The following is a 26,450-nucleotide window of genomic DNA, read 5'->3' as shown; positions in this document are numbered from 1 at the left end:
AAACATAGAAAGGTAAGACTGACACATATTTCATTTGATTTTTATAGCCCTTTTTACAACCTGTTACTCCAATTCTGAATTACAATACAATCAACATTTGCCAGGTTTTTTAATGTTGAACAATGACTGGAGGCCAGGACAATTTTTTGTTAGACTAGGAAGATTAATGAGCAATAGATTTTTCAAGCATAAAAGGAGGGAGAAAAAGAAGAAGAAAAAAAATTGACTTATCAAGCTAATAATATAAAATTGTCCTAGTTTGAACATTCTCTCCAGTGAGTTTATTTGCACGTACTATATAAAGTAACAAAACAATAAAGAGAGAGGCATTGCTGGAATGAAGAAATTTTCTTTCTTTTCCCTCCCATCATGTTATAAATTTCAATATAACAAGCTTCTTCTAGCACGTAAATTGAAAGTTAACGACACTAAGGCTTCTTACCATTTAGGACCCTGAGACTATCTGTTGAAGCTGCCTGTTTCAGCGTCTGTTCTGCTTGCTCCCGTCGTTTAGTCTCAAATTCAAGTGCTTCCTGCAATTTCCTCTTTGCTTTCTTTTCCTTCTTTAGCCTTTTCTGAATTATTGCTAGGAAAAAAGAAATTCAGTGAACTCAGAGTTACACCTGAAACTTGGCTACATGATTACCTATTAATAGTCCCAAGAAATGCTACAAATGCAACAGTTCAGATAAACTGATGAATTTACACAATACCAATTTCAATTACTTGAAATTTGATGAAATCACACTGGGATATTCTAAAAGCTACTGTTCTGTACCATGGTACTGAAAACTGTAGGTGATACTCAGTTATAGCATATATTTTGTTTATAAACAGAAGAGAACCTGTGAATGTCCAAACCAGAAAACTAGCAGTGAAATGTACTTTTACATCATCTGATGTAGACAAGTCTCAGTCTCTAAAGATTAGTAATTTGGGGGGGAGGGGGGGGATTAAGTGCACCATTTTGTTATTGCCCATAACATGCAGTATACACATAGCAATGAAGTTCCCTGTCTGCCTGCTTCCCTGCCTGCAGCTTCTCTCCCACAAGAGGGAGATCCAGCTGCTTCGGTGCCTAGGCTGTGCAAGGAGCCCAGCCCCCACTTTGCTGTGGCCCTCATTCCTTAGAGGAAGGCCCTGAGCTTTCTAACTCCCCTCCAACCTGCCTCTTCCTGCAAGCCCTCCAACTTCTTGGTGTTCAATCTCTTCCCATATATTTTTCTTATCCACATTTCCCTTTGTCTTTCCCTTTTCTCTTTCTTGCTCTGTCAGTTTCTGCCCCTTCAAGCCAACTAACCTTGAAGAACTCACTGCAAATCCTTTACAGTGCTGGATCCCCCAGACAAGTAAATATTACTTCGCTTTGTCAAATGGGAGGGAAAATATCAGGAGAGGAAGAAGTATTTTAAAATTAAGCATTAGAGGGCTCTAATTCAGAAAATTGTTTTCCTTGCATCTCTTCTTTTCAAACTGTACAGTGGAAATCATTGCAAAATCAGGATGAAACTTCATCATATTTTGTGCTGTTACACAGAACTGTTCAGACACAAAATGAATATACGCACATACCCTGTAGTCAGAAGAGTTACATAATTTATATCCAAGACTTTGGAATTTTGGTTCTTTCTCATTTTGTACAGTACCAACTACTTTACTGGCTAATTAGCTTACACTATCAAAGAACAGCTAGTATCTCTACAAAGGCTAAACTAAAAACATTTTGAATCATCGCATGGTTTTAATGTTTTCATTATAAGTACTTTGAAAGTGATTGCAATAAATGAGAAAGAAACATATGTTGTGTTCTGAATTAAAATGTCATCATGGCTGACACATTGTAGATGTGACTACAGCAGTCAGAGACAGAATTAGCAAGCCCTTACTGTGTAGCTGCTTGCAGAAGAGATATTATCCTACTTTCACCAGTTGATGAGACACATTCTACAGCCTTAGGAATCACTAATTGGAATACTTACAAAGAAGGAAGGAAAGAGTACAGTAAATAAGCAGCTCTGTAGAACATACAGTAGCAGCAGTGAATTTAATGATAAAAACATGGCAAAAATACTCAGATGTAGCAACTAAGGAAAAAGATCCTCAGTTTTGTTAACATGATGAGCAGAAGGTAGATATTGCTAATGCTGAAGGTCTCATTCACCTAATGGGTTTTGACCTGTATGTGACACAGTGACTCGTGTTTCTACGCTGTAGCTTTTAAGTATATTTCAGTTTTTTTCACATGGTATCCCTTAACTTACCAGAGATGTGGTATACTTCTCCAATCTTGCTCATGCTTTCATTAAAACATGTGAAACTTTAAGACATGATACTTGCTATCTGGAAAACTGATAGTAGGCAAAGCCTCCTATGTATTTTTCTACCTTTAATGGAAGAATAAATTCTCACAATAATTACAGTCTAGCCTTATTTTTTCTCACCTACTTGGATCTGTTTCTAAAGAATAATCTATCATTTTTGTTTCTTTGTACAGAAGTATCCACTAGCAGAGACAGTCATTATATTTGCTCTGTTGTATACCACCATTAAGTGTTCAAATCCATTCCTCTTTGGTTTGACTTTTTTACCAGTGCAATATTATTGGTAGAGGGACACATATAAAAAAGCAGATAATCCATCATGCTGATGCATGACAATAACATTGTCAATTATTTCAGTATCCTGAATAAAATAAGGGACTATCCCATGCTCTTTCTTGACACATATTTTTGTGTAAAATTAATTTTACTTAATTTTAACTGCTTAAAACGTATGTGTCTAGTCCATCCTAGTTAACTATATTCCCTCTGGAACGAAAAGAAAGAGAAAGAAGTCTTCACAGCGTAACTGATCCCACCTACCTGTCAGAGAACAGGATATACGAATCTCTTTATTGACCAGAAAGTGAACTTATATTAACTTAAATGAGGTTAGTTGGCAAAACTCAGGTAAAGTCAGATGCTTTCCCTCTTCCCCCAACCTTTTCTATTGCCCGTGTGATTGCCTAATTCTAAAAAGGAATATACATTTGAGCAGTTGTGAGACACCAAGGTAAAAGGATGTGAAAAATAATCGAGTTCTTTTACAAAACTACTTTAAATGTGTAAGAAGTGCAACTGTACTGAGCAAAATGGGCCAGTTGTGGACAAAGGGATAATTCATTGCACATCTGTGGTAATTGTTAATAATAACTGCTTTTAAAAATGTATAGTCAAAAGTTTAAAAAGGGTAATTAATGATGTGACAGTCCTACCCTTTAATAAGTCAAGGCATGAATCAGGATTATATTGTGTACTTACTGCTAGCATGTTAGTTAAAGATATAATGATACTGGTTGGGAATTCAAGTGTTCTCAGGATTCCCTATTTAACTGGTTCCCAGAAAATTAAACTGGACAAGAAGAGCGTTATAATTCTAGTCCTGCAAAAAACAACATCTGACTTGTCAAGGTCTGTGTTAAACAACAAGTTAACAGAAGTTAACTGTCTCTGGCAAAGTAATTATACACCATTAAAGAGCAAAACATACATATACAGAAAAATAGACACATAAAGAAAGATGGGAACATGCTCATAATGCAAATAGTTAATGCAAATCACTGTAAAACATCTTACCTTTATATCAATTAAATATTATTTAAAAATCTTTAACATGTATAGGCTTAACAGTGGGCTGAGGTTAATATTTGATATGTAACTAATGCTACTAACTTATTAAGAACCTTAATTGTTCCTTCTACAAATGTGTTTGATCAACTATGCATTCTAAAGGGCTTATATATTATTACTATCTTTATATTACGTACAGTGTGCCTAAATATGCAATATATGACCCTAACGCATAAGAACAGAAACAAGAGTTCCTAAAACTTCGCAGATTCTTAAACTTGATACAAAATGTCTCTGTATTCAATAGGTATCATTTCTCATCATGATTACAAATTGCCAAAGTCCATAACAGCACCTATGGTATTTATAATTATGCTGTGTATTACAGGTGTAGTAAGTAATATTCAAGTAAAACTTTGGGAAAAAAGTTCCTTGTTCCAAATCCTATGCAGAATCAGGCAGGTTGTAAAACGTCCTGCATTGCAGTCAGCCTGGATATAATGTGAGGTAAGGGGAAAAAGCTTTGATCAAACACAGATGTTTGATAAAAGATTAGGTTTCCTAAGGAAATAAATTACAAGGTGTTTATGTCTGCTTAATTAAGTTACCTCTGTTCTTCTGCTCTACAGCCAACTGCTTTTCAAGCGTTTCCCTCAGTTCTCGTTCCCTGAAGAGCTCCATCTTCAGCTCTGTCTTTTCCAGCTGGACCTGTTTTTCTTGAGCTCTGGCATTGTCTATAGCAACTTTTAGTAGACCCTGTTCAAAGATAAAGTTGGATAATATTTGAAGAATGTTAGAACAGCTGACATAATAACTAACTTCCGTTACTTTTCCTTGATTAGTCATGTGACATTTTACAAATTAAATAATCCTATTACTGGGTCAAAGCCTCCCAATTATCAACCACAAATTTCTACTAGAATTCACTTTAACAAGTGGGAATAAATTTTAAAAGGTAGGAGTCAAGTTTTCCCAGAAAACAAACTCACCTTTGACTGTGCATATAACTAATGTGAAAAAGCTATCAAGATAGGTTTATTCTTTTCAAGAGATAAAAAAGACAAGCCTCCGTCAGGCACTTGCCTGTGACAAGAGCAAAAAGCTGTCCCATTGAAAAAGAATTGGCAGTCTCGCAATCACATCATCTACAAATGGGAAATTCAATCTCTAGCACAACTCAAGCCAATGGAAATTACGAAAGGGAGAAGGGCTCTTTTAAAGGCTTGCCATTTTGCTCCTTATTGTTAACTACTATTATTTTCAAATATTTAGTGTTTTTTTCATAGGGTTTCCAAGGAAGATAGGGTTATTGGGAGTCTAAGCAGAGAACAGTCACAAAGCAGGAAGACACCTCTGTTTTAAAAAGTCCATTCCCTGACCTCGTACAACTGTTACCTCACAGCAGAGACAAAACACAGTCATCTCTCAACTTCTTGAACTGGGATGGTTGAAATAAATTGTAACTTATTTTGTTGTTGTTAGATCAGGAAATACTGATTCAGCCTATTCTAAACTTCTCTTGAGAATTTCAACTTCACAGTTACTTGTTTTTTGCAAGGAAACAGGAAGATCCCAGAGCAGCCAATAACTAGCTAGGACACTGAAATAGGGTATGAAAAAGAAGAGGCAAAACTGCATCAAAATAAATGAATGTGGAATGGAGAAAGATTTTCTTATCCATTTTCCAGAAGCCTGGCCATCAGGCTCTTAGGTCTACACCTGCATCTATCCTCTTGAAGCTATCATAATAGATTAAATAATTAAGCATGGATAGGCATATATGAACCTCCTTGGTTATGAACCTAACTCTTCTGTATGCTAAGCAAGACTCCTGACAACAGTAGAGATAATTTGACCCAACAGAGATTTAATTACTGATAAAAAGCAAAACAGTACCAACAAGAGACACTGAAGAGTACTCCCCAGTAGCTCTGCTAGGGAAACATTCAGCTAACAGATAAAAGGTTCATACTCAAGACCCGGCTTCAGAACAATCACACTACAGACATCAAATCAGGTTCCCCAACTCCCAAGTAATCTTTCTCATCTCTCAGGCACACTTCCTAAAATTCGATTCTGGGTTGCATGTTTTTTCATTAAAATTGTTTAAAATAGTTCCAAAAAGGAATGGAAAAAGAAGCCAGCATGATGATACTTGAGAAATGGAAAAAGTATTTTTCATGAGTGTTAGTCTGCACATTTATCCCACTAATCTTCCCAATGCGAATGCCTGCTTTGAAAAGTCCTTCAAACTCCTCTTTTAAGTCTGTTTTCAGAGCCTGTTATTTTCAGTACTTCTCATCCTCATTCTTAACTGAATTGTTGCCTCAAGTGTTGCTCACTCAGAGCTTAATGCTTTGCAGCTCTATTACACTTCAATCTATTAAAGTCCACAGGAGCTGAAAGAACGCCACACCTTCTGACTGCAAGGCTCAGATGGTCACCAAAATTATATACACTACATAAATATAGAACCACATTTGAAAATATCTAACAACGGTAACACACCAAATGTGCTTACAAATATGCTTAAAGTTTTAGCAGTTCTCTTTAAGAGGACCAAATACTGTTCTAAAATAGCTAAAACAACGGTATTTTGTGTTGGATGTTAAACCTGGATGACTACTAAAGACAGCTAAAGCTCTACAGACCTATGCAAAGTAAAATACAATTTGAAATATTTCTAAAGCCTTTCCAATATATTTTGTAAAAAGTTAATATTCACCTGAATTCTGTTCCCTTCCCCTGTCATATTCTCCTACATTTACAGCCATCATAAACTATGTTTTCTATACAGGATGCACTTGAAATAATAAGAAATTGAAGTAGGAGTTGTTTATCAATACCTGCTTCTGCATATGCTTAAACACTTGAGTATTTTAATCTCCTCCAGCTCATCACTTACATGAACGATTCATCCAAATCATTAATAAACCAGATCAAGTAAAATTACACGAAAAATATTTGTTGATGAAAAGTGTACTGTCAAGTAAATTTAAAGCTGCAAACATCCTCCTCCCAAATTCTTACAATCTGTCTTGTTTAACAATAAAATCGAGCTGCTAAAGAAACTGCCATCTTTACTCAATTCAACTACATTCATGTACATGTTTCTTCATCAGGAACAAACAATTAGTAACAAATGAAAGAGATCATTACATCAAGTGCCCTTTTAGATCACCCCAATTAAAACTTTAGTTTAGCTGTATTTTAATTCTAAGATACCAAATTCTAATTTTCTGCTCTGATTGCTCTTGTTGACTTATCTTTGAAAGATGTACTCTCAGTGCAAAGTCTAGAGATTATTTAGCAAGATGCCAATGTTGGCACCACTTAATGTGTTGATTGGTTGTATTATCAGTAGCAGTTTAAAATAAATTACTATTAAACTATTATTGTCCTTGGCTGACAAAACACAATATTTTGGTGTTCTTTAAATATGAAGCAATCATTATGAATAAACATGGAGAACAATGCTAGAGTGTAACACTAATGTTTGTAATTTTACATTAAGAATTGCTGCAAGTATGAAGCTGCTAAAAGCACATTACATTGAATTTTTACACCACACTTCCTCCCCCAACCTTTCCTTTTTTTATACTTGCTAACGTAGATAATGGTAATATATCACCTATTGCTGCTGATTATGTCTGAAAAATATTAGCTTTTTGGAGCCAAGACTCACTAGGGACTACTTATAAGCTACACAAAATTAAGTTTCATTTTTAGAAGTTAAATCAGTGCACATCAGTAGGCGTCCAATGTGAAAAAAATCTGCACTAGAGCCAAGCTGATGCATATCAAAAGTGTTGCTGCTGCCAATGACAGCTCTAATGCAAAAATACTGGAAACATTCAATATGTCCCTGTATGCAATGCAGAAGGGGGTGATAAAAGCAGCTAAAAAGTACAGCATCTAAAAATCATCAGTGCCCCTCGGAACAGGAATAGCAATTTCAGAGTTGCATGAAATTCTATTAATTCTCCCAGTGGATCAGCTGTAAAAGATTATACCAAATACAGTATGTGCAACTTGTATTTGCTATGGCTAATCCTCTAACCTGATATTAAATCAATATGCTGCCAATGACAATGGGAAATGCAGTGCAACACAGGACATTAACAAAAAGAAAATATCTCCCTTTAGGGAAGGTCAGATGTTATGGAGGCTGGATAATGATAATTGTAGTGAACATGCTCAGGTTCTGTATTTGTTTTAATACAGTATGGCTCTATCTGGAGCCAGGCTTTAAACATAGCATGCCATTCTTCCCCTCTGTGTTACTGTTACTAAATTATTTTTATTTCAATGTAATGTCAAAGATGAACATTTTTCCCCTGAAGATTTATAGATCGTTCTTATTTGGTTTGTTTATTTTAATGCACTTGTTTTAATATTTTCATCGATAAATTCTTCAGAAATGTCCCAAATAAAATGTTAAGTTTATATAAGGTTGATGTTCCTTCCCATTCTCCAATGTATCCAAAAACATCATCATGTTAGATCAGTCAACTGATCCTACAGATGCGTCAAACCTTACCTGAGCCTTAAGGTCAGTATCCCCCATTATTATTTTTAAAAAATATTAATAATGTGTTGCCCATTAGCTCTTTCTCTTTCTAGCTTCACCTACAGTGTGTTCCATCTAACATAATTTAGTTAGCTACACAGTTAGATATGACATCAAAATGGTCTTACTAGTTAGTCTGATGGTCTAAGTAAAAGATCATGCCCTGTTTCCAGCAATTGCCCACAGTGACTGAAGGAAAACCAGAAGAACAAGGTATGCACACAGTGAAGTTTTCCTAGTCAAACCTCCTAGCTTCCAGAGATTTGTAGCTGAGGGGCTTTCTTTTGCAATATTAGTTATTTATGGTGAAAACACTTTTTAGTAACATTCCTTCTCTTTTAGCCAGGAAATGATACACCATGTGTACGCTCTCATCATTAAAACTATCTCAGAAAGGCTTGCAAAAAAAAAATCAATATATTACATATGTTTTAGCTAACTTCACAGGTTAATTTCTGAATATTTGCTATTTGTAACTGACTACTCACTTTTAGTAACATAAGCAAGGTAAGATAACGCAGCTTGACTATCTCTACAGATTACTCCAGAAAGACATTTCTGTAATATCTCAGAATAAGCATCTTCATCACAGGTAGAGGCATATTGCACAAGTATAAATGACATTTTCCATTAATACTTTCTGTGAAAAATCAAACAATTCTCTTGAATTTTAGCAGGAGATAAATAAGACAACATGAAGGAAACCTGCAATTTTTACTTTATCCAGTGCTTGCAGTATTTTTCTCTCATGTATTTAGTCATAGATGGTAAAGATGTAGGATACTCACGGCAATAAAGCCAGTAGTTTGCTTTGTTTTCATAAGGGAATTTAGTTTGTAATCATGCATTTCTTTTATTAATATCAATGGGATACTTTCAACCACTTTATATATCTCTTTAACAATACTTAGCAGCAAGACTGTGTCAATACAATACAGTCTTGATAGAAAAATATAGCTGTAAGGGTGCAACTAATTTATCCTTTAGTCATTAATGGAAATTCAGCTTGGAGACTGTAAAAGATTCAGACTCTAAAAGCTTAAAAGAATGTTACTTTTACCCAAGAATATTGCAGTATCATGAGAAACTGTGGCTGTAACATACTTTGGCATAATCAGGCCATGACTCGAAAGGTGAACTTATGCAAGGGATATGGTAACAGCTTTAGCCTTCTTACTAGCACCCACACAGCATTTTGCTGTGGTCCATCTCCCATCACCCTTCATCCTCCCTGCAGCTGCACACAGACTTTCAGCATTTAATCTGGAAGAAATCAACAAATACACATTGGAAAGGAACAGACATATCACTGAATTTAAGCTAGCTGGGGAAATTTTTTTACTTTTCCTTTTAGATTTGCAGATATACATCTGAATAAGAAAATATGTCCCCAATCTCATTTCCTTATTTTATGTGTGTATTTGTTTAAATATATTTTGTTACAGTTTATTCTTTGCATTTGAGCAGTCCCTAGCAAGAAACAGGTTTTTCTGGGTACTGCATATTGCTATTATCTCCTCTTTAAATGTGCAAATAATTAAACATTGTATTTTTGTTTCAGTAAGTATTTATGGAAAAATAAGAAAAACATACATACGATATACAAAAGGAAATAAACCTAATTAGAAGCACCTGGTGACAGGGACAGCAAATAAACTTGCCTAACATTTGCATAAAATTACGAACTAGTGATTAGGGGTTATCCATTTAATTTTAGTATTGACGGAAGACACAGATTCACTTATGTTTAGTGGCTAATTTTAAAGGATGACTCAGACTTCTAAAACGGATGTGAGTTAGGCACAAAGTTCAATAGCCTAAACTCTTCAGCATTTTCAAGACTGTTAGCACATCAAAAGTGTTCAGAAATGTTTGCTCACATACCCAAAGCATTGTCCCCATGGCAAAGTTTAGGATCCTGCTTACCCTAATAAAGGTCAAAATTAGAGAACCTAGTGCCCATGTAGTACCCTAATTCTGTTCATTTTAAACCAGGACAGGCTCTACAACCTCTTTTAGAGGTGCCCAAAGTCTATATTACAGTGATCATGTGGATCCTGCACCTCACACAACCGAATATACACAAGGGTGTCACAAGCACAAATATCTACCATGAACATGCACACTGGTGTAGCCAGGCAACCACCACCACCATTTGTGACAGGTCGTGCATGCACCCCAGACCCATGACCTAACAAAGATGTACACTTGTATTTCTCAAGCAGACATACACCCTTTCTAAAAAAGGACACATCTGTATTTTCATCATGCATCATTCTGGGGAAGAAAGAACAGCATTTACCAAGGCCACCCATCTAGCCTTTGGCTAGATTTGTGCTAACTTTCTGTTTCAAAAGCACCTTGGTGCTGGATGCAGGGAATGGACTGCAGGCCAGATGATCTTTTTGGGAAAGTTATATCTGTTCGATTGCTAGCACAGCTGCAAGAAGAGACTGGTGAGGGATCTTACTGCTCCTCCTCCTCTTTGAATCCATACCTCTGTACTGAAAGGGATGCAAAATTCATCTGGACCATAAGAGAGCAAAGAAGAATCTACCCAGTAAAAAGAGTTCTTCTGACTCATGTACTGAACACATCATGCGTTTCAGGTAGTGGTTATGCATTTCTTAGCAAAGTAAAAAATTATATTGCAAGCAGACACAAGTGTACAGAAGTTCCATTTTCCACAAATCATATCAATGAGCTCAAATTTGTAGTCAAAAACGTAAAATTCAGTTCTGAGAGTACCAGTATCACAGTATGTCACTCATCTGTGGGCCTTGGGCCTGGGGCCAGGGGCCCTCTCCTTGCAACTAATGCTAAATGCAGAAACATTTTTAAATGGAATTGATTACAGAAATTGACAATATTGTGCACAGGTTATTGTAATAGAGTCTACTGTTTTAAAGAGGATACTTAACTTTTTTTTTCTACACAGATGGGAAAATCAAACTAGCTATTTCAATTTTGTTGTTGTTGTTGTTAAGAAGTGGTTTTCTAATGTTGTCCTGATAAAGACTGTATCTATGGGGGGAAAAACACCTTAATGGTATACAAAAGGCTGTGGAAACCATATAGTGAAATGTGGATATATAGTGAAAAAATCCAAAAGGACTTATGCCCCACCTTTTGTCATGATGTGGAACCCCAAAGTAAGGAGCAGCAAGTACAAAAGCACAATGAGGCATAAAGAATCCTCAGGTTTCTTTACCGTATTGCCTTTTATTTTAGCTCTTCACTCCAGATAAGATTAGGTTGTTGGCTTTTTGTTGTTTTGTTGGTTGGTTGGGTTTTTTATTTTTATTTTTTTGGGGGGGAAGCAATGAGTGAATTTCACTTTATGTTTTCTGTAAAACAAAACTGAATACATTCTTGGCAAATTAATGCTGGTCATTTATCCTGAAGTAGTGCAGCACTTACTTTCATATTCAATCACAAGATTAGCTAACCTGTTGATGCTGAATGCTTTGCTCATTAGATTCCTGTCTAGAGACATTGAGTACACACATTTGTCAAAAAAATTACTAAGAACTTTCCTGTACATACATGCACAGCTAAAACATTACATAATATGCTAACTGTATTTCTTCCTTCAGAAGAAAATACATTCTTTATAGATTGCAGATCTTTTAGAAGAATGCTAACTCTTGCAGAATTACCTTGGCTTATGATTTCAGTATTTAAGATCCTAAGTCTCAGAACCACAAAAAGCGATCATAAATATACTCTTTCAGACCAGGCTTATATAGCAATACTTAATTCTTAAATAGCAGTATTTTTTCATTATTAGATTTCAAAACATCAAAACATCATCAATGAATGGATCATATACTTTTCATAAAACAATTCTGAAGTGCCATAAACTTTAATGAGATTGTTTAAGAAAGTAAAATGAATAGGATTTGGCCTTACTCTTTCATAGCCTTTGCTGAACAAAATACAATTGATTTTATGTATTTGCAGGAATAAGCAGGGAAAAATATTGTGACAAACACGTTAGAATTTAGTAGCTGCAGAGATGAGGCATATCTGGAATGAATACAATATGGCTATATTATTTCCTGCACTATCATTTGGCTTCTGCATGTAATGTACAACCACACTTCTGCAAAAGTTGCATGTGGGGAACACACGATCACTGAATCTGTAGACAAAACCATTCTTCATTCTAATATGAAACACTAACATCTTGGCTCCAAGATGCCAGTGTATACCTTAAATAGTATTTGAATCAGGTTGTACTGTACACACAGTAGAGATCGTGACTACTGAACATGAAATCTGCATAAAATTTGGTAATACCCTTTGAAGGCAGTACTTTAAGTGAAATGAGCTTATTTATAAAAGAAGTGCTTTTTGTAATGCTTTTATGGGAGACATACTTCAAATAGCTTTAAATATCAATCTACCTTGGCACTCCAGCAATTTAAAATAACTATTTATTAAAGAAATGTTTCTCTGCTTAGTAAATGAGATAAATTTAAACAGTAAGACACATTTCAATAGCATGTAACAAAAAGAGCATTTAAGACAAATGTTGTTAAACACACCAATGTAATTTTAATTGAATTCTCTGCTGTGGTTTAATACATAATCTGCATTTTTATGTACTATATCTGACAGCTTCTAAATTCATTTCTTTGCTGTGGTTCCTTTAAAACCTAAATTACTAGGAAGTTTCAGTAAATTAGTTGATCCAAATAATCTTATGAAACTGATGAAGCTAGAATGGTTATTTTAATTTAGACAAATCTGCAACTGGCACCTCTCCATCCCTTTAAGCTGATCTACAGAAAGGCCTACCTGGATGTTAGTCAGAAGGGTCTCTATGGAGGACAATCCATCAGGGAATAGAAAAGGAGATGGAAAACCCGGAGGTAGTGGTTGCCCATGCCCAGTTAGAGAAAGTTTGTCAAGGCTGTCTCTTGCGGTTGGTGTGGAGAGCGGGGTCTCATCTGTATGTGATTGAAACAAAAATATAGAACAAGTTACGCTTGTCTGTTTTTATTAGACCTCAGTAATGGCTTCCCTAGTGGTTTCCAGAACATTTATTGCAAATTGGTTCCTGCTATCAGGAGAAAATGCTTTCTGCTGAATTTTCTTTAATGAAAAAGCTGTGGAGATACAACAAGATAACATTAATGAGTAACTTTATAAGCCTTTTAAATGCAGTCTCTAATGAGACTGAGTTTACAGTGCCATAGAATCTTTTTAAAACAAATATTATCTCACATATACTTGTGATAATATATTCAGGCTGACTTTATGGGCACCTTCCCAATTATCTCATTTTAGTTTGTGTTCTATTTGGATTGACAATAGAAGATTTTCTAGCGTGACATATATTTTGTATACAAGAAATATTTGAATATGAGGCTTCCCGTACAATTAACCCTTCCCACTCTTAATGGTTTCACTTAGAGCCCAGAAGATTCAGCAACACTGAGAAAAGCTGTAGCTCCTCAATGCATTTTTAATCAAGAAAGTACACCTGATTCTCACAATTGAAATGTGCTCTAAACAATACATGAAATTAACAGCATGGTTACAATCACTGGCCTAATTTTTTTAAGCACGGACATCTTCTAACAATTAGTGCTAAACTCCTTAGTGGGATCTTTCTAACAATCAGATCTGATCAGTACTGACATCACAATGGGAAAAAACTCTCACAGCTGGAAGACTTCTAAGAATCAAGTATCAAAGATAATCTGGGAATGGATTATAAAGTAAATGAAAATAAATAAATAAATAAATGATACTGAAATTTAGGTCAATTTCTTTGCACCAGATGTTAATCTGAATTCTCCAAAAGGAAAACTAAGTATCTATACATATAGATAAATACATATATCTATACATACTCTTCTTACCAAGGGCTTAATCATTAACTGACAGATATGGATGTATCTCAATACAAGACAAGGGCATCAGAATATACGCCTACTATTATGCAGATCTCTGAACAGCTATTTGACTACAGAAGAGTCTGTCAGGTCTTTTCCATTTTGGCTTTGATCATTATAAGATATATATTTGGGGGTATTTTAATTCCATTTTCTTTCTGCATTTTAATGATAGTTTCAATAATAGTTGTATTTCGCCAATTTATCCTATCATGTACATTAGGAATTGTTTTTATTATATGGAAATTCTGATCCTAGTTACCTAAAAAGAGCTCTCTCTTCGACTGGTTTGAAGTACTTCCTGAAGTGGACATAGCCTAGGACCAGGCAAACTGAAATCCACAGAAATGAAGGGTTAAAGTATAGGCTTTGATGACCCCAGCACCAGAAAACCAGAATTCAAAGTCCCAGTTCATTCCAACAATTCCCATCCACTGTTACTACAGAAGGAAGAAATCTCCATCAAAAATCTTCAGGTGCACATTTCCTGCCCCATCTCCTCACCAGCTCTGTTGTGCTGGTCAGTATTTACAGTGCTAAGGTAAAAGTCTCACCCAGTATGTCCCTCCACAGAAATACCAAACAGGCATTTGGACATCTGCTTCTGGGCTTGCCCCACTTAGTTCTTTCTGCGGCCAGTGGGGTGAAGCAGACACCAGTTAGAGGTACTAATCCATCTGAACTATCACAGGCTTCTACTACAGGAGGATACATACTTTCCTCTAGAAGTGTCTGTTGACTGTAAGAAAAGCCTAAGCTGACTAGCTCTGACGGAAAGTTCTACTTTTGGTGAGATTAGACCTACCATGGAAGGTGCTCTTCGTACTTCACTAGCCTAAACTGACTAGCTCAGACAGAAAGTTCTACTTTTGATGAGATCAGACCTACCATGGAAGGTGCTCTTCCTACTTCACTGTCTCTCGGGCTAGAGCGTAGCCTATACAAGGAGTAAGAGCCTGTTTCATGTCTCCTATTTGTCACACTTTGTGCCACAATTACTCCTTTCTCATAAAGTCGCCATTCAAAAGCTTACCAAAGTAATCTTTGTGAAAGGAACTGATGTCGACCAAGGAAAGCTTCAGCCCCTTCAGTGTCATAAAAATTTTTATCAGCTGTACTTAAGTTTTCCAGTCATGTCACAAAGTGCTGAAAAAAAAATGGCTGTAGATTACTGAACCATTACCTATCTACCCTAAGGAGATTCAAAGCAGTCTTTAAAAAATGTAGTCTATGGATGTATCCTCTCATGATGTATCATAATCCTCATCCTACCCCACAGCAACATGGACATCTCTGTAGTAATTTTGCAGTAGCATACTAAAGTTTGGCCCTCAGTTTTTTCTTTCTTTTCTTCCCAACTTTTAAACTATTGTAGAATTATTCACCACTTCATTAGGAAAAATAAATTAGGTATTCCTGGGTTTTGCAAACTAACTTACTATTCTCAGATCATCCTGTTAGTTCATCTTCACAAATCCTACTCTAGTGTGAAATATTATTACCAAATGTTTTTTTCCAAACTGCTGTCAGAATTGTTATGCTTTCACTAATCAAAAGAACTAACTCAAAACTTCAACAAAACTGGTTAGGCAATACACAGTATTATTGCATAGCTGAAACTTTTTTTTTAGCTCTGCTGCAAATATTGAATTCCCAAATGATTCTTACCCAACATTAAAAAAAAAAACAACAAACCTACAAAACCTCTTCTGCATTACATCACTGAATTTTTTGGCCATTTATTTATATCAATGGTTCCAGTGAAGGTATTGGACTTGCACAGTATAGCATGAAAGAGTCCAATCAGTAGGATGCATGGTAGAGTTGATTCATACAAATGAGAAAGTAAAGTAAGAAAAAATATGTCGTTTGCCTCTAGGTTTGTCAGAGGAATGAACCAATGACCTCTCATACTTTCTAAGACAACTTAGAATCTTACCAATATTTCAGGTCTCAAACTGTTGAAGTATTTTAATACCTACTACATAAAACTGACCCACTTAATAATTCCATAAGCCTTAAGTCACTTAAAACTATGCTCTTCCATGCAATTACTGAGATACAGAAAGCTCCTAATACAGGCCTTGTCACAGAATTAAAGCAAGACATTAAATCTTTTACTGTATTACTACTTTAAAAATAAATAATGCCTAAGTTTGCTGTACTTTCTGCATACTCAAAACATTTTGTGAAGTTTGCAAAGATTTTCTTAACATGTGGCATGATTTTAAAATAGGCAAAGTAACTCAAGAAAGGTTTGAATGGTATGAACTCAAAATAACATCCAAACTCTTATGTTATAATAAATAACAGAAACAAATTTACACTGAAGGGTAAGACTAGAGAGCTGAACTTACTATGAACTTATTTTAATGAAATGTCAACTCAGAAAAAAGAAGCCAGACTAATGTGACTTTGTTTTCTTGATGTCCCATGTGAAATAAACTTTGAGTGTGAGTATGTTTGAAACAGCAAATGTATGTATTATACACAGGAAGCATGGATATTTGTGGATGTGAGATAAGCAATGATTGAGAGAATCTTGAAAATAAATGCATTTTTAAGAAAAACCACATTGTAAACACAGCCAATTAAAACATATCTGCATATCTTAGTAGCAAAATAATATGACCTCTTGCCATTAAAGCATTTAAAAATCTTCCATTCCTGCAGAATTCCTCTTTTCTCAATACGATGATGTGTATTTGTTTCCAAATAATCATTAGCCTCACATCTTTTAAACTGTTGCAAAGGAACTACTAATGTTCCTTTTAATGTACTAGCAAAGCAATGCTGCAAAACTGATGATCCCTTGCTGGGAGACAGAGATTTGGCATTTTCAGTCTAAACACATCAAAAGAAGCATCCTAAGACAAGTCGGGGCAAGAGGGAAAAGAGTGTCAAGCTACAACTCCATTGTCAGAGTTGGGAGCACAACAGTGTAAATAAAGGGGTGGGAGGGAAAGAAAGAACAAGACAGAACAAAGAGGTGTCCAGGCCTGCCATGGCTTGTGCTGGGAACCAAGGTCTTAGAAATTAACAAGTAAACAAGGATAGGACAAGCTGTTGCCTAAGCTTCTGCAGTATCTGAGCACAGATGAGTATGTGCCTTGACATGTGAACTAAATCACCATAATAAGCAAGTCCGAATGCAATATATCTTTAAAATATTTGCAAATGCTACATCCACTCCATCCATTGTTCCTCAATTTCCAAAATTCACCTGTTTTGTTCAAACCAGATTTTATTTGCAAACAGCAGCTGATTTGGGCCAAATACAACAAACATTTTTCACTGTATTTGGTTTGTTGCCATTCTATTTTATTCTTTCACCGGATAACATGGAAACAGACATCGTGGAAGCTGTGACAGCTATTTAAACAATAATAGATGAATAGAGGTAGCCATTCTCTTGTCTTTGTTCTTAAAAGCAAGTAGGATAAGTTCAGACTGGTCACCAATCAAACTGGAGAATATTGATACTGCCAGAATTTGAAAGCAAGTGAGAATAGCCAGTTCAACAAAGCAAAGCAAAACAAAACAGAACAGAACTATACAGATTACTGCCTTTCTGTAATCATTTAATGTTTTATTGTAATACATCTTGATGCTTTGTTGTTCTCTGTAAAATATTTTACATGTATTTGTTCCTAAAACATGCTCATTCTTAGCATTTGAATGACAAAAGAGTATCCTGTTTTCACTTTTTGCTATCGTAAATCTGGTGCATACATTTTTGTAGAAACAATCTATTCTATTTGGCTTAATACAATTTTGGTTTATGTTGTCAAACACTCTTTAGTATAAAATTTTTTATATTTCACCTTCCTTAGAGTTAGAAGCTTCAGGTGTGAGAAGCTCCTCTATTTTAATTAATCTATAATTGTTGATTTATATTAGCACAAAAGAACAGAGGGTCCCATATCCTGAACTGAAACATTTACCAACCTGAGGCAGGTAACAAAAAAAAAAATATCGTCTTGCTCAATTCCCACATCATTAGCCTCCTTTAGAGATTTGGTCGTTCAAGATTCACCCTGCATGTAACTACGGGCAATGTGAGATGACTGTGAAGGATTTTACAAACTGTAAAAACAACATACTGAAACTAACTCGTATAAAAATATTGTTTTTTTCAATCTACATTTTACTTTCTTCTTTTGTTTCTTCTTTAGTTTCTTCTTTTTAGGTTATTTCTTTTCAGTTTCTTCTTTTTATGCCAGTTCTCCAGGACACTCAAATTATTCTGAAATGAAAATATTTGCTGCTGGAAATCAGGGAAAATATAAAATATATAAAATAAAAATTATAAAACTAGACTGGCTTTCTGATTACCTAGACTGGCTTGCTGATTGTTGTTTCCGTAGCATTTAAAAGAGGCTGGTGCTCTCACATTAACAGTACTATTGCAAACGCTGTCCACTGAGCTTTTCTACTTCTTGACTTAGTATGTTTACCTAAAGACTTTGGGAATAGTAACTCACCAATAATGACATATAACTAAAAGATTGAAATCTTACATGGAAAGGACCATGGCTACTAAGAGTACATTTCTTGGATGTGTATATTGCACATAATGGCTTTATATCTGGCTTTATACATATATTTGTGCAAAATAGGTTTTACAGAACTCATCCCTCTGTATAACACTTCCACCATTACGGACTGACCATTTTCATAAGTGGCATTGCTTCAAAATATGCAGTTTCACTTGATGTAAAGGACTACACAAGAGCAAAGGTACATAAGAACATAGTTACGTATGTCCACTTTGGAGGTAGGTTTAGATGCAGGACTTGCCCATCAACAGTAAGACTCATGTTTACTGACAATTCTGTCTGATTTTAACCACTGAAAATAAAATATTGTAACTTGATGCTTGTCTTTTTTGGTAAGAGATTTCTAATTGATACATTTCCAGTATTTCTTTAATCCTTTTAAAGAAAATGTGGCCCCTGCAGATCATTCGTCACTGCTGCACAGGGTGACTGAGCATACTGCAGTTGAAGTTGTCTCCATAATGGCAAATAAGAGTCAGATGGACAAGCACGTGTTGAACACAAACGTAAGGACCTCTCTTTCTCCCCAGTTCATTGATATTCCTTCTGTGGTGACACCCTGTAAGCCAATTTATCTATGAACACAGAGGGCAAAAAAGGAACCTATTGCTGCCTGGCATTGGGATGTGGGGGTTTGTGAACAGGGATGACTTGACAAGAAAAAAGGGATGAATCAAGAAGTGAGGGAACACTTTGCTGAGAAAATAGGAAAGAAGGACATGCAAGGTTGCTGAACACTTTGGAAAGGGATAATAGCATTGGGCTTATGTGGTGAAGGAGGGGAGAAAGAACGCCCAGGAGCAAGATATTTATACTGACTCAGCAAGGAATAAACAGAACAGCCAAAATATTTTTTAAACCAGCATATTTTGTACAAGTAATTCTGCAGTACTTCAAGAACTGTTTGCCAATGTAAATTAAATTTCTAGTTATTAATAGCAAAAATATAAAAATATGTTCTTTAAAGATCATGTATTTTAGTTTTGTTAAGGAATTACTGGAATCACATCACTGTAACTGCACGGAAAGAGTTGCAAAATGTATCCAAAAAGCAAAAATGTTATTAGAGGTGATGTTCCAGCTGTGATGATTTCTTCAGGCTTTTTGGACTAGATCAAGTTGAGTTTATTCTTCACTTTAAATGTCCCTAGGAGGGCCTCAGTCAATCAGCACAACTAATCTAATTTTCTCTTTCAATAAAAGGATTATTTTAATAACCTTTATCTTATTTTGCAGCCTATTACTGATTAGGGCTGGGTCAAGCAGTATTTGCTGATTTATTTTTTCTAAGGATTTCACAATATTTCACAATAAATTGTAGTTCATATTTTTAAACAAATATATTTTAGCATACAATAGAATGTTAAAATGTCGGAGATATTTCCGCTTTATCTACTTTGGCATCATAACACCACATAAGGCGCAAACCAAAATTACATGGTTTCTCTGTCCCCATAATAAAATTACCCTGTTCACTCAATGAATTTTTCATTCAGTTTCTTGAAGTGCATAAAAGGGAAGAAATGGGATAGTCAGAGATGATCTGCTATATATCTGCTAATTATAAATTATTAGCTTGAATACCTGACAGTAACTTATACTAACTCTAAAGAAATATAAATTCTTAAAGATAAAATGATGGTTAGAAAGGTACACTAAATATTCTATTACATTTTTAACAGTATATTGGTATACATACAGGATACTTTATAATATTATAACCTGCAGTACTTAATTATGAGAACTATGTCCATTATTTCTTTTTCAAAGATCCTTACGTGCTAGGGGTTGGATGTAGATTAAGACCATCTGTGCTTTGGATGCTGAAAAAGTATAAATGTATTTTAGTGGTTCGTGTCAAACATCCCAATTAGTACTCTGCCAGGCAATACAGAGTACTAAAAAGAATGTTTCTTGGCTTCGTAGCAAAGAGAATTGATTATAAGCACAGGTGTATGATGTGAAGTGTGTATGTGTTTCTCTATAGGCGCAGAAGAGTTATTCTGAGCTTTTTTTGAAGTCATGCTGAGGGGTGTCCATAATCATCTATGTAGTACAGGAATATATATCTGTTTAGGAAATCAAAACTCACCATTCATGATACTAGCTATTTAATCTCCTTTTCTGTGTTGGCTACAGAAGCTGGTTCCCTCACCTATACAGCCTGCCTGTACATCTAGCTTTCCTAAATGTATGAAGAAGCAAAGATGAAGCCAAGTATTTTGAATTTGAGCAAAATTCCTGATTTACATCAACCTTCAAATTAGGGATTGGATTTAAAGACTGCATAATTAATGTATTGTACACTAAACCTCACATTTTCAAAATTATGGACATAAATATGCACATCTCAGCTGATAAAAGCAAGGTAATACATCCACAGTATGCATACTTATTTTTGTGCTGCCTGTTCCTCCTTGTACTTTAACTGTCTCCATATGGCTACTGCAAAATTCAGAAAAAAAGCATTGCAGAATGTAACAATTGCCTTTTGCTAGATTTTATTACATCATTTCAAGTGCCACGTGATTTGGATTAATAATCCTCTGGACATGTTTCATGAAAGTTGAAAAAAATCCATTATTTTGGGATTTAAGGTGATTTTTAAAAAAAGGAATATCAATACTATTAGCATTTTTGTCATTGTCAGCTGAACTAACACCACTCCTTTTCTGTAAGCATAACAGTGGTAAGAAGGGAATTCCTGATAAGAGCACAGCTGGTAACTTGTAATTCTCTGAAGACGAAGGTCTTATGGTAATACCTGGGACAGCATTGTATTCACGCTGTTTTTCTTGGTCTGTGTTCAGTTAATAATTCTAATATTCATTCTCTTCAGAAAAAAAAAAAAAAAAGTCAATGTTTTCAACAAGTCCATATCTAGCAATGTTGCAGTTATGGGGGACTGAGCATCAATGCTCCTGCTGCCTTTTCACATGGGCTATGTTCTTGGTAATCTGCTGATAGCATGAATCAGATGCCCAAACAGAAAATAAATAGATGATGATGTGTCTGTGCAACACTCGTCAGCTGTCATTCATTCAGCAACACATAACCTGTCCCACACCCTTGTCCCCAGAGTGCTGGCAAGATGAGGTTCACCAGGCATGCTTGGCATCTGGTGTAAAGTGGCAGCACAGAAGTCAACAGTAAGGTGTTTCACAAATAAATATGTCAGAGAAATTCAACAGATGAGACAGAAGAGGTTTAAAGACTTTGCATTTATGGTAGTTTATACTGGTCACCTGTCTCAGTAGAAAAATATTTAGTCAGGATTTGTAAATTGGATCTATTAATTTATGTGTTTTGTTTAACTAAATATTCGTACAGAATACTGTCACATTTCTTCCTAAAATAACATGACAAAATGTATTTTAGACAAACATATCAGATGTTCGGTGACAGTGGGTTTTGCAGAATCCAAATATTTTTAAAACATGTATACTTATATTCGCTTTACTTTCCTTTAAGATCCTATTAATGCCCATGATTTTACTAACTTCTTTAATAAAAAGGATGCTATCAAGTACCTCTAATATTCAGACTCACAATATGTTAGACCACTGAATAAGATGACCAGTCTAAAAATGCATTAGAAAGACAGAAACATACTATGAAAACCTGTTTCCAAGCTTTCCCCATGCCACAATTCCTACCCTTGATGTATTAGTGCCTCACAATTAGAGCCAAAGACGTCAATAAAATAAAAGAATCAAGAAATAGTAACATGGACTCATCCAACACAGCTGTATGGGGCTACTCGGTAATAAGTTCAGGAATTCTAGAATATGCAAGGAAAAACTACAAATGCATTGGGAACATAGAGGAAGAAACCCTGCTTTGAAAAGAAAGTACCTAGGGGACTGTGTTGGTCAAGCCTTGAAGACATACTTCCAAGGAGTTAAGGTAACAAGTGTTTTATCATCAATAGATCAACAACATCCAGTCTTTGCTTAAAGTACCCAAATGGCAATACACATTTTTAACAGAAATATGTCATCTACTAACTCCAAGATCTTCTCATAGCTAATACTGTAATTCCAAGATTCTAATACTTGTAACCCCAAGATCTTCTCACAGCTTAAACTGTAATTGTTACTGAAAACAAAAGGACGTGAAGCACCTCATTTTAACAGATTCTCACCAGGAAGGGTGCAAAATGAGTGAGCTGTTTTAATGTCATGAAGCAGTGTAACACAGAGGCTTTGTTAGTTTTGGGGCTAAAACCTCCACATTTGCATAGGAGGCTATCAATTGTAATTAACCGAATTTTTAAAATTATTTCACAATAATTTTCTTTTAACATAAATACTAAGCATCTTTATTGTGCCTGTCTATGGAATAGTTCCAGTCCTCAGATGCAAATGTTGTAGACAATAATTGATGTACACATTTTGGCTTATATCATTATGATAACCTAATAGAAATCTGGCTGTCTGCCTATGGGAGTTCAATACGAGTTCCATAGTTTATAGCACCAGAAACAGTCCTTTACAATATTACAGCCACATTACTCAACCCATTGCCTACAGATTATATCCCAAAATCTGATTTTCAGACAAATCCATAATAATAAACAAACCAAAATTCCTAAACCCTAGAGTGCTCAGAAACAAAATTCAGAATGAAAAGGCAAGCATTTTTACATCTGATATGATTCCTGTCGCAATTCATTCATCAAACATCTGCAACAAGCTGCCAGAATGTGTCCATTAGTGAGATTTCTATGGCATTCACTAGCTTGATGCTCGCTGATAGAATAATGTAGAAGTTTTACCTCTAACGTTTTCTGCTCCATTTGAGGCATCCACTTTAAAGTGAGATTTGGTCTGCATGTGTCTTCATGTCTTGGAATACGTAATTTATGCTAATATATCAGAATACATATTAGAGAAGACCAAAAAAATATCCTTTATGCATTTATGCATTAGAGGTCACATTCAGCACTGATTTAAGAAAGTACAAAATAGTTTGGAGTCATCATGTAACCTGGATCAGTTTGGTTTCAATTAAATACAGAAAATTAAGGTATCTTTAACAGCAAAAATGCTACATACTTGCTAATAAATTAAAATCTTTCCCAAGATCCAGTTTAAAACCTTCATGCAAATTAAATATTGCATTCAGCCTTTTAACTAAAATATCAAGGAAATATGCACTGTAACTCCACTACAGGGACAGATCTTTTTACTATTTCTGTAACTCTTTCAATGTTTATGCCAATAACATAATGGAAAAATTACTTATTTCAATCCTTAAGCAATTATTAATGCTATGTAATAGAAGCAAAATACAAATCCTAAGAGTGTTTCATATGCTCTACTACTTTATGATAATTAATGTATAACTGTACATAAACAAAACATGAAGCAAAAGATCTTTACCGTTATGTTACTGTGAAAACAGTTACTGCCTACACAAACTGAAACAAATCACAGAAGCTTTACCATCTTGACCTGATGAGCTCATTATATATTTAAAGATAATACTTTTTTTCAGTATCCTGATAACAGGTTGGCTTTTAGCCCAGCTAGTAAAAGAGCAAGAGCTGCATCAGGAAATGACCACCCTGCATGGTTTTGTGAACTGCTGCACCCAGAAGACTGAGACCAGCAACTCACAGCAACCTCAGCAATTTTTTTACTAGTTTTTGAAAGGTAATCAAAAAGGGCTGCTAATAGAGGTTGGTCTGTTCCTAAATTTAGTACAATTCAATGAGTTTAAAAAACTAAAATCAAATTTGTCTTTTTTTATTTTTTGAAAATTTTTTTTATTTTATAAACTGCTATTTCTTATTAGGTTTTGAAAATTATTTTCAGAATCACTTTCCTTTGTCTTCTCTTTGCCCTCTTCTGTAACTCAGAATGTACTACTGCTTCCGGCAATCTTTTCCTTATTTCTCAAACATTTTTCTTAGTAACATGTATTGTTACTGTTTTTTTGATTTCAGTAGTTTCTTCCCCTTCCAAGATATGAAGAAATTAATCTGCTTGTTGAAATGGCAAGTCTAAATAAAGACCAGAGGAGAAAAAATACAGTTAGAGAAAAGGAAAAGATTCTGACAGAAATCTGAAGGGATAAATCAACCTAAATAATCTCCCTACTTGCAAAATAAAACAGATCTTGACTAAAATAAAACAGATCTTGACTTCTTTTCTGTTTATTCATTTTCACACATATAACAAGATCTAAAGCATTATCAAAACACGTAAGAAAGTGGAAAATAAGGTCTTAAAAATACATCTTTAATTTAAGCTCCACTTTCCTATATTTTGGTATAATCATAATTGGAGTGATCCTGATAGGACTTTTTATTTTTTTGATTATTTTTTTTTAAAGTATAAATAATTCAAGACAATATAGTTATGTTTACATGGGAATGTGTGTGAAGGTCCAACATTAGGTCCACTGATTTGAAATATAATGAGCATTTTGCTATGCTACTTTACTGTGTCTTTGGTCTATAGAAGAAGACACCATTATGTAGCACCACATGATTTTCAGTTGTTGAATACAAAAGAAACAGACTTCTTAGATATAAAAACAGCAGTGGTTCAGCTGGCACAGACCTTTTTGGTTTCGTAAAGGAAATAAAGTTGAGTCAATAATTTGATCATATGATTAATCTCAATTCTCTAAAAGATTAAGAGTATAGAAGGCATTTCTAAGTCCAGGATTTGCCTCAACTCCTAAGCAATGTGTTAAAATTTTGCTTCAGGTTAAGAACAGGAGGGGAAAAAAACCCAAAAGGAACACATTTCAGAGAAACTTGCTTTAACCTTATCAGTATTTTTGGCTGTTGTGTGTTTGTAGAACATTAAGAGTGGTATTGTACAGTCCCATTATACAGCAGATGTTAAATGCAAAGTAAAATAGTCAGTTGTAAATGATTGATGATCCTCTATTATTTCAAAATAAGCTCTGATTATTTATATAGTTTTGGACATTGCCTGAAAGCATCATATTAAACCTAAACAATTAATCCATTTTTCAATGGCTTTTGTGTGCAATGTATTATGTATATTTTTACATTCTTCTCTGTAAAAGGCCCTGGTGCATGAGAAATGTTTAGACTTTTGTGTGCTCCACCCAGTCCATATGGTAGGTTTGCTCTGTGTGTAAGACCTACCTTTTTCCACCAGGTCCATATGGCAGGCTTAAGCTAGCCAGGGCCTTCTATCCTCCACAGGGGCCATATGGCAAAGAGAGCTTGGTGAACATTCATTTAGTTTGTATTAATATTTTACATGTCTCTAGCACATACACATACACATATAGACATGTATGAACTGGTCAGATAGGGTAGAAAAGACTTAGCTCCTGAAAATACTTTAGCCACACACTCAATACCCCATGACAGTATGATACGAGATGTAGATTCTTTTTTTTTCTGTTCTATTAACAAACTGAAAATTCAAATGTATAATTTATCAAATTATTTGATAAACTCTGATCGTTTTAAATGTTTTGACAGATTATTATTTAGTTATGCTAACAAACTTGTAGACATTAATACAGACAATTTTTCACTATGAGTTAATATTACCTTACAAGAATAGAACCAAATCCCTTGAATCTACCCACTACCAAAGTGTGCATACTGCAGATAGTGAAAATATTTGTTTAAAGATTCATCTCTATGCTGCCCCACTAATAGCAGGTTTCAGCAGGTTACTGCTCTCTTGCTATATTTAAACAAGCTGGCAATAAATCAGAGAAACAACGACGACAGTAAACTATGCAGAGATAACTATTTCCAAATCACATGCAAAGGAAGTCACTATTTCTTGAAGACACAATACCGCTA

At 35.0% G+C, this 26,450-nt stretch overlaps 1 protein-coding gene across 1 annotated transcript in view; it reads right to left on the bottom strand.

Moving 5' to 3' along the window:
• LOC104406169 (dachshund homolog 1) overlaps positions 1-26,450 on the bottom strand; it is a gene marked incomplete at its 5' end in the record, with an annotated part of 87,774 nt that overhangs the window by 4,012 nt on the left and 57,312 nt on the right. The window contains 3 exons of the mRNA XM_010015085.1: positions 443-586; positions 4,217-4,364; positions 12,982-13,133. Coding sequence (XP_010013387.1) covers positions 443-586; positions 4,217-4,364; positions 12,982-13,133 — 444 coding nt within the window. The remainder of the gene's footprint in view (positions 1-442; positions 587-4,216; positions 4,365-12,981; positions 13,134-26,450) is intronic.

This window comes from Nestor notabilis, unplaced genomic scaffold, assembly GCF_000696875.1.
Source record: "Nestor notabilis isolate BGI_N333 unplaced genomic scaffold, ASM69687v1 scaffold5505, whole genome shotgun sequence".
NCBI lineage: Eukaryota > Metazoa > Chordata > Aves > Psittaciformes > Psittacidae > Nestor > Nestor notabilis.
The sequence above is the reverse complement of the archived record's forward strand: the minus strand, read 5'-3'. Positions and strand labels throughout refer to the sequence as shown.